We start from the raw sequence: 7,508 nt of genomic DNA, 5'->3' as shown, positions 1-7,508 counted from the left end.
AAATCATAGACTCACCGAATTGGCTTCTTTGGAAGATTTGACCAGAAGCAGAGGCGTGTTCCAAAATACGGGTCACCAATTGTCGCGTGTCCCAAACTTTGGGATCACCAATTGTAGCGTGGCGTCGAGTTGAGATTAACTATGAACACCGCTACCAAGAAACACGTGCCAAATAGATCAGAAGGCGTAAGAAGCTCGTTCCAAATGACTCCATAAAATCCCCGAGAAGCCAAATACCAGAAGGCAATTAATGGACCAAATCGAGATATGTATTTGCTGGCGATCTCGTGGCATCGAAAGGATACCGAGATCGTGCCAGGATACAAGCTTGGTTACAGAACGTAACCGAATTCGCGCGAAGTTACAATCGAAGTGTGTGTAAAAGAACGGAAGCACAAAATAGCTGTCATTAGCACAGTCAAACAAAAGCACGTTAAAACAAACACTGGTACAGTTGGTTATAATAATAATTGTTTTTATTAAACCAGTCGTGTTCTCGTGATAAACGTGAGTCACTACAGGAGCCCCCGCTAGAAAGGGTTTACACTTTCGATAAATAGCGGTTTGAATCGTGGGACTGATCGGCTGACGAGCGATTGTAGGACGGAAGAATTGGCGAACAGGAAAGCGATCGTTAATCGTCGAGTTGCCAACGAAGGTCGTTTTCGGAGAACGGTACCAGGAGCGATGTGTTGTATTTATTGATTGAGTTGGCATGCTACACCAGAGTGGTTTGTATCCAGAATCTGAAGAGGGCGTTCGTAGGAGTGCGCACCAGAAACGCTGCAGACGTAGGACGAAACCACGTTGAGCCGATGAACCAGAAGCGACCATAACGATCAAGTTCGAGACCAAGCGTATGCCAAGCATTCGAAACCAATATATCGACTGAGTGCGTTGACAAGAGCGTGGGTGGCCAATCCAGCTTTCGCCAAAGTTGACTGAAGTCGACGGAACCAAACGGAGATGGTCGAAGGCGTGGGCTCAGGAAACAAAAAGAGAATCAAAAAAAGAGAAGAGTGTAGCATGCAAGTAGCATAGGAATATTCCTACACCGTATCGGTTGTCGACTGTGCGACTAGTCGAGGAAGCGTACGGGTAAACGTACTCGGCGACCGGAACGTGAGACGGCAGTCTCGTTCGCGTCGCGTGAGCCTGCAATCTCATCCGAAGTCAAGGGCGGCGTGGTCTGCTGATCTGGACGTGAGACTGTCGTCTCGTCCGTAGACGGTGCAGATGACGCGTGCTGTTGACTGGGACGTGAGAGTGAGGTCTCAGGTGTATCTAGTGTGGGACCTGAAGATGGTTTGAGGATCCCGCTAGTAGGTTTGCTTGGTCTAGCATTGAATCTCAGGTTATCAGATAGGGCACAGTCATCGACGTGTGCTGGTTTGAGACGATCAATGCTGACGATCTCGACGCGGCCGTGTCGATCAACCTTGAAGGTCTTTTCGTGACGAGCGATCACGCGAAAAGGGCCTTCGTAAGGTTGTTGCAAAGGTTTGCGTACCGAATCTACTCGTACAAAGACATGTGAACAGGTAGATAACTCTCGAGAGAGAGCGACCTGTCGATGTTGTATTCGAGTTGACACCGGAGACAGCGTTCGCATAAATGCAGACAGTCGATGGACGTAGTCTGATTTACCGAAATTAGGTCTGCTCCGTGGTGTGAATTCTCCGGGCAGACGCAATGTCGTGCCGTATACCAGTTCAGCGGCGGAACATTGTATATCTGCCTTCAAGCTCGTTCGAATACCTAAGGGGACGAGCGATAAGGTTTCATACCAGTTGTCGTTCTCGTGTGCTCGTAGAGCACTTTTAAGTTGGCAATGAAACCGTTCAACTTAACCATTTGATGCTGGGAGGTAGACGTTAATGCGTATGCGAATGCATTCCGTACCAAGCAGCCGGGTCAGCGAGGAGAATAAATAATAGGGGAAAATTTCTCGAATAAAGCGTGGAATTCATCGTCACGCGAATAAAAAGTAACAAGAGTTCGGTACACATAAATGGGAGTCTATTATATTAATACTATTCTTATCGTTATCCGTCATGTCGAGTATATTATATATTAAATATGAAAATATACGACAGACGTGGATAGATAAATCATAGACTCACCGAATTGGCTTCTTTGGAAGATTTGACCAGAAGCAGAGGCGTGTTCCAAAATACGGGTCACCAATTGTCGCGTGTCCCAAACTTTGGGATCACCAATTGTAGCGTGGCGTCGAGTTGAGATTAACTATGAACACCGCTACCAAGAAACACGTGCCAAATAGATCAGAAGGCGTAAGAAGCTCGTTCCAAATGACTCCATAAAATCCCCGAGAAGCCAAATACCAGAAGGCAATTAATGGACCAAATCGAGATATGTATTTGCTGGCGATCTCGTGGCATCGAAAGGATACCGAGATCGTGCCAGGATACAAGCTTGGTTACAGAACGTAACCGAATTCGCGCGAAGTTACAATCGAAGTGTGTGTAAAAAGAACGGAAGCACAAAATAGCTGTCATTAGCACAGTCAAACAAAAGCACGTTAAAACAAACACTGGTACAGTTGGTTATAATAATAATTGTTTTTATTAAACCAGTCGTGTTCTCGTGATAAACGTGAGTCACTACAGGAGCCCCCGCTAGAAAGGGTTTACACTTTCGATAAATAGCGGTTTGAATCGTGGGACTGATCGGCTGACGAGCGATTGTAGGACGGAAGAATTGGCGAACAGGAAAGCGATCGTTAATCGTCGAGTTGCCAACGAAGGTCGTTTTCGGAGAACGGTACCAGGAGCGATGTGTTGTATTTATTGATTGAGTTGGCATGCTACACCAGAGTGGTTTGTATCCAGAATCTGAAGAGGGCGTTCGTAGGAGTGCGCACCAGAAACGCTGCAGACGTAGGACGAAACCACGTTGAGCCGATGAACCAGAAGCGACCATAACGATCAAGTTCGAGACCAAGCGTATGCCAAGCATTCGAAACCAATATATCGACTGAGTGCGTTGACAAGAGCGTGGGTGGCCAATCCAGCTTTCGCCAAAGTTGACTGAAGTCGACGGAACCAAACGGAGATGGTCGAAGGCGTGGGCTCAGGAAACAAAAAGAGAATCAAAAAAGAGAAGAGTGTAGCATGCAAGTAGCATAGGAATATTCCTACACCGTATCGGTTGTCGACTGTGCGACTAGTCGAGGAAGCGTACGGGTAAACGTACTCGGCGACCGGAACGTGAGACGGCAGTCTCGTTCGCGTCGCGTGAGCCTGCAATCTCATCCGAAGTCAAGGGCGGCGTGGTCTGCTGATCTGGACGTGAGACTGTCGTCTCGTCCGTAGACGGTGCAGATGACGCGTGCTGTTGACTGGGACGTGAGAGTGAGGTCTCAGGTGTATCTAGCGTGGGACCTGAAGATGGTTTGAGGATCCCGCTAGTAGGTTTGCTTGGTCTAGCATTGAATCTCAGGTTATCAGATAGGGCACAGTCATCGACGTGTGCTGGTTTGAGACGATCAATGCTGACGATCTCGACGCGGCCGTGTCGATCAACCTTGAAGGTCTTTTCGTGACGAGCGATCACGCGAAAAGGGCCTTCGTAAGGTTGTTGCAAAGGTTTGCGTACCGAATCTACTCGTACAAAGACATGTGAACAGGTAGATAACTCTCGAGAGAGAGCGACCTGTCGATGTTGTATTCGAGTTGACACCGGAGACAGCGTTCGCATAAATGCAGACAGTCGATGGACGTAGTCTGATTTACCGAAATTAGGTCTGCTCCGTGGTGTGAATTCTCCGGGCAGACGCAATGTCGTGCCGTATACCAGTTCAGCGGCGGAACATTGTATATCTGCCTTCAAGCTCGTTCGAATACCTAAGGGGACGAGCGATAAGGTTTCATACCAGTTGTCGTTCTCGTGTGCTCGTAGAGCACTTTTAAGTTGGCAATGAAACCGTTCAACTTAACCATTTGATGCTGGGAGGTAGACGTTAATGCGTATGCGAATGCATTCCGTACCAAGCAGCCGGGTCAGCGAGGAGAATAAATAATAGGGGAAAATTTCTCGAATAAAGCGTGGAATTCATCGTCACGCGAATAAAAAGTAACAAGAGTTCGGTACACATAAATGGGAGTCTATTATATTAATACTATTCTTATCGTTATCCGTCATGTCGAGTATATTATATATTAAATATGAAAATATACGACAGACGTGGATAGATAAATCATAGACTCACCGAATTGGCTTCTTTGGAAGATTTGACCAGAAGCAGAGGCGTGTTCCAAAATACGGGTCACCAATTGTCGCGTGTCCCAAACTTTGGGATCACCAATTGTAGCGTGGCGTCGAGTTGAGATTAACTATGAACACCGCTACCAAGAAACACGTGCCAAATAGATCAGAAGGCGTAAGAAGCTCGTTCCAAATGACTCCATAAAATCCCCGAGAAGCCAAATACCAGAAGGCAATTAATGGACCAAATCGAGATATGTATTTGCTGGCGATCTCGTGGCATCGAAAGGATACCGAGATCGTGCCAGGATACAAGCTTGGTTACAGAACGTAACCGAATTCGCGCGAAGTTACAATCGAAGTGTGTGTAAAAGAACGGAAGCACAAAATAGCTGTCATTAGCACAGTCAAACAAAAGCACGTTAAAACAAACACTGGTACAGTTGGTTATAATAATAATTGTTTTTATTAAACCAGTCGTGTTCTCGTGATAAACGTGAGTCACTACAGGAGCCCCCGCTAGAAAGGGTTTACACTTTCGATAAATAGCGGTTTGAATCGTGGGACTGATCGGCTGACGAGCGATTGTAGGACGGAAGAATTGGCGAACAGGAAAGCGATCGTTAATCGTCGAGTTGCCAACGAAGGTCGTTTTCGGAGAACGGTACCAGGAGCGATGTGTTGTATTTATTGATTGAGTTGGCATGCTACACCAGAGTGGTTTGTATCCAGAATCTGAAGAGGGCGTTCGTAGGAGTGCGCACCAGAAACGCTGCAGACGTAGGACGAAACCACGTTGAGCCGATGAACCAGAAGCGACCATAACGATCAAGTTCGAGACCAAGCGTATGCCAAGCATTCGAAACCAATATATCGACTGAGTGCGTTGACAAGAGCGTGGGTGGCCAATCCAGCTTTCGCCAAAGTTGACTGAAGTCGACGGAACCAAACGGAGATGGTCGAAGGCGTGGGCTCAGGAAACAAAAAGAGAATCAAAAAAGAGAAGAGTGTAGCATGCAAGTAGCATAGGAATATTCCTACACCGTATCGGTTGTCGACTGTGCGACTAGTCGAGGAAGCGTACGGGTAAACGTACTCGGCGACCGGAACGTGAGACGGCAGTCTCGTTCGCGTCGCGTGAGCCTGCAATCTCATCCGAAGTCAAGGGCGGCGTGGTCTGCTGATCTGGACGTGAGACTGTCGTCTCGTCCGTAGACGGTGCAGATGACGCGTGCTGTTGACTGGGACGTGAGAGTGAGGTCTCAGGTGTATCTAGTGTGGGACCTGAAGATGGTTTGAGGATCCCGCTAGTAGGTTTGCTTGGTCTAGCATTGAATCTCAGGTTATCAGATAGGGCACAGTCATCGACGTGTGCTGGTTTGAGACGATCAATGCTGACGATCTCGACGCGGCCGTGTCGATCAACCTTGAAGGTCTTTTCGTGACGAGCGATCACGCGAAAAGGGCCTTCGTAAGGTTGTTGCAAAGGTTTGCGTACCGAATCTACTCGTACAAAGACATGTGAACAGGTAGATAACTCTCGAGAGAGAGCGACCTGTCGATGTTGTATTCGAGTTGACACCGGAGACAGCGTTCGCATAAATGCAGACAGTCGATGGACGTAGTCTGATTTACCGAAATTAGGTCTGCTCCGTGGTGTGAATTCTCCGGGCAGACGCAATGTCGTGCCGTATACCAGTTCAGCGGCGGAACATTGTATATCTGCCTTCAAGCTCGTTCGAATACCTAAGGGGACGAGCGATAAGGTTTCATACCAGTTGTCGTTCTCGTGTGCTCGTAGAGCACTTTTAAGTTGGCAATGAAACCGTTCAACTTAACCATTTGATGCTGGGAGGTAGACGTTAATGCGTATGCGAATGCATTCCGTACCAAGCAGCCGGGTCAGCGAGGAGAATAAATAATAGGGAAAATTTCTCGAATAAAGCGTGGAATTCATCGTCACGCGAATAAAAAGTAACAAGAGTTCGGTACACATAAATGGGAGTCTATTATATTAATACTATTCTTATCGTTATCCGTCATGTCGAGTATATTATATATTAAATATGAAAATATACGACAGACGTGGATAGATAAATCATAGACTCACCGAATTGGCTTCTTTGGAAGATTTGACCAGAAGCAGAGGCGTGTTCCAAAATACGGGTCACCAATTGTCGCGTGTCCCAAACTTTGGGATCACCAATTGTAGCGTGGCGTCGAGTTGAGATTAACTATGAACACCGCTACCAAGAAACACGTGCCAAATAGATCAGAAGGCGTAAGAAGCTCGTTCCAAATGACTCCATAAAATCCCCGAGAAGCCAAATACCAGAAGGCAATTAATGGACCAAATCGAGATATGTATTTGCTGGCGATCTCGTGGCATCGAAAGGATACCGAGATCGTGCCAGGATACAAGCTTGGTTACAGAACGTAACCGAATTCGCGCGAAGTTACAATCGAAGTGTGTGTAAAAGAACGGAAGCACAAAATAGCTGTCATTAGCACAGTCAAACAAAAGCACGTTAAAACAAACACTGGTACAGTTGGTTATAATAATAATTGTTTTTATTAAACCAGTCGTGTTCTCGTGATAAACGTGAGTCACTACAATTTAATCCATGGCATGAAATCGACCAATCTGCGCTTATCATCTTAGACTTTATTGATATTTACGAATCCGTCAGTATCTACTGACGGATTCTCTCACAAAGTTGTAGTGACCTACTTTTATCAAGAGAACGCGTTTTTGTAATGGAAATAATTATTATTATAACCAATTGTATCAGGGTTTGTTTTACCTTATGTGTTTGTTTAACGGTAGCAAAACACATACATTCTTCCTTTGATTGTGACCTTGCACGAATTCAGATACGCTCAGTAACTACACTTGTAACCTGGCACGATCTCGGTATTCTTTCGATATCACAAGATCGCCAACGAATACATCTCGACTACAGCCATCAACTGCCTCCTGATATTTGACTTACGGGGGATCTTATCTGTTAACTGGCACGTAGTCTTCCTGTAATGGTGGTCATAGTCAACCGCGACTCGACACCGCATTACAAAGTAACGGTTATACCGGATATACACTTTTAAAACACATGTTCCACTTCAACTCGAAAGTCATAAAACGGAAGAGGAATCTCAGTAAGAAGATCGAGGATTGAAACAAGCTACGAGAGAGTTCTAGGCCTGAGATATAAATATAAAATGGAAAGAAAGAATAAAAACTGATTTCATTAAGATATAGAAGAAACATTGACAACCTATTG

The 7,508-nt window shown here is 46.0% G+C and overlaps 1 protein-coding gene across 1 annotated transcript; it reads right to left on the bottom strand.

Moving 5' to 3' along the window:
- Positions 1-251: 251 nt before the first annotated feature.
- Positions 252-6,696, bottom strand: MS3_00002755 (uncharacterized protein). Its single transcript, XM_051210380.1, has one exon. The coding sequence runs from the start codon at positions 5,084-5,086 to the stop codon at positions 4,394-4,396; it is 693 nt and encodes a 230-aa protein (XP_051070366.1). The 5' UTR covers positions 5,087-6,696; the 3' UTR covers positions 252-4,393.
- Positions 6,697-7,508: the final 812 nt, after the last annotated feature.

The sequence above is a fragment of the Schistosoma haematobium genome, chromosome ZW, assembly GCF_000699445.3.
Source record: "Schistosoma haematobium chromosome ZW, whole genome shotgun sequence".
NCBI classification, from domain to species: Eukaryota; Metazoa; Platyhelminthes; class Trematoda; order Strigeidida; family Schistosomatidae; genus Schistosoma; species Schistosoma haematobium.
The sequence above is the reverse complement of the archived record's forward strand: the minus strand, read 5'-3'. Positions and strand labels throughout refer to the sequence as shown.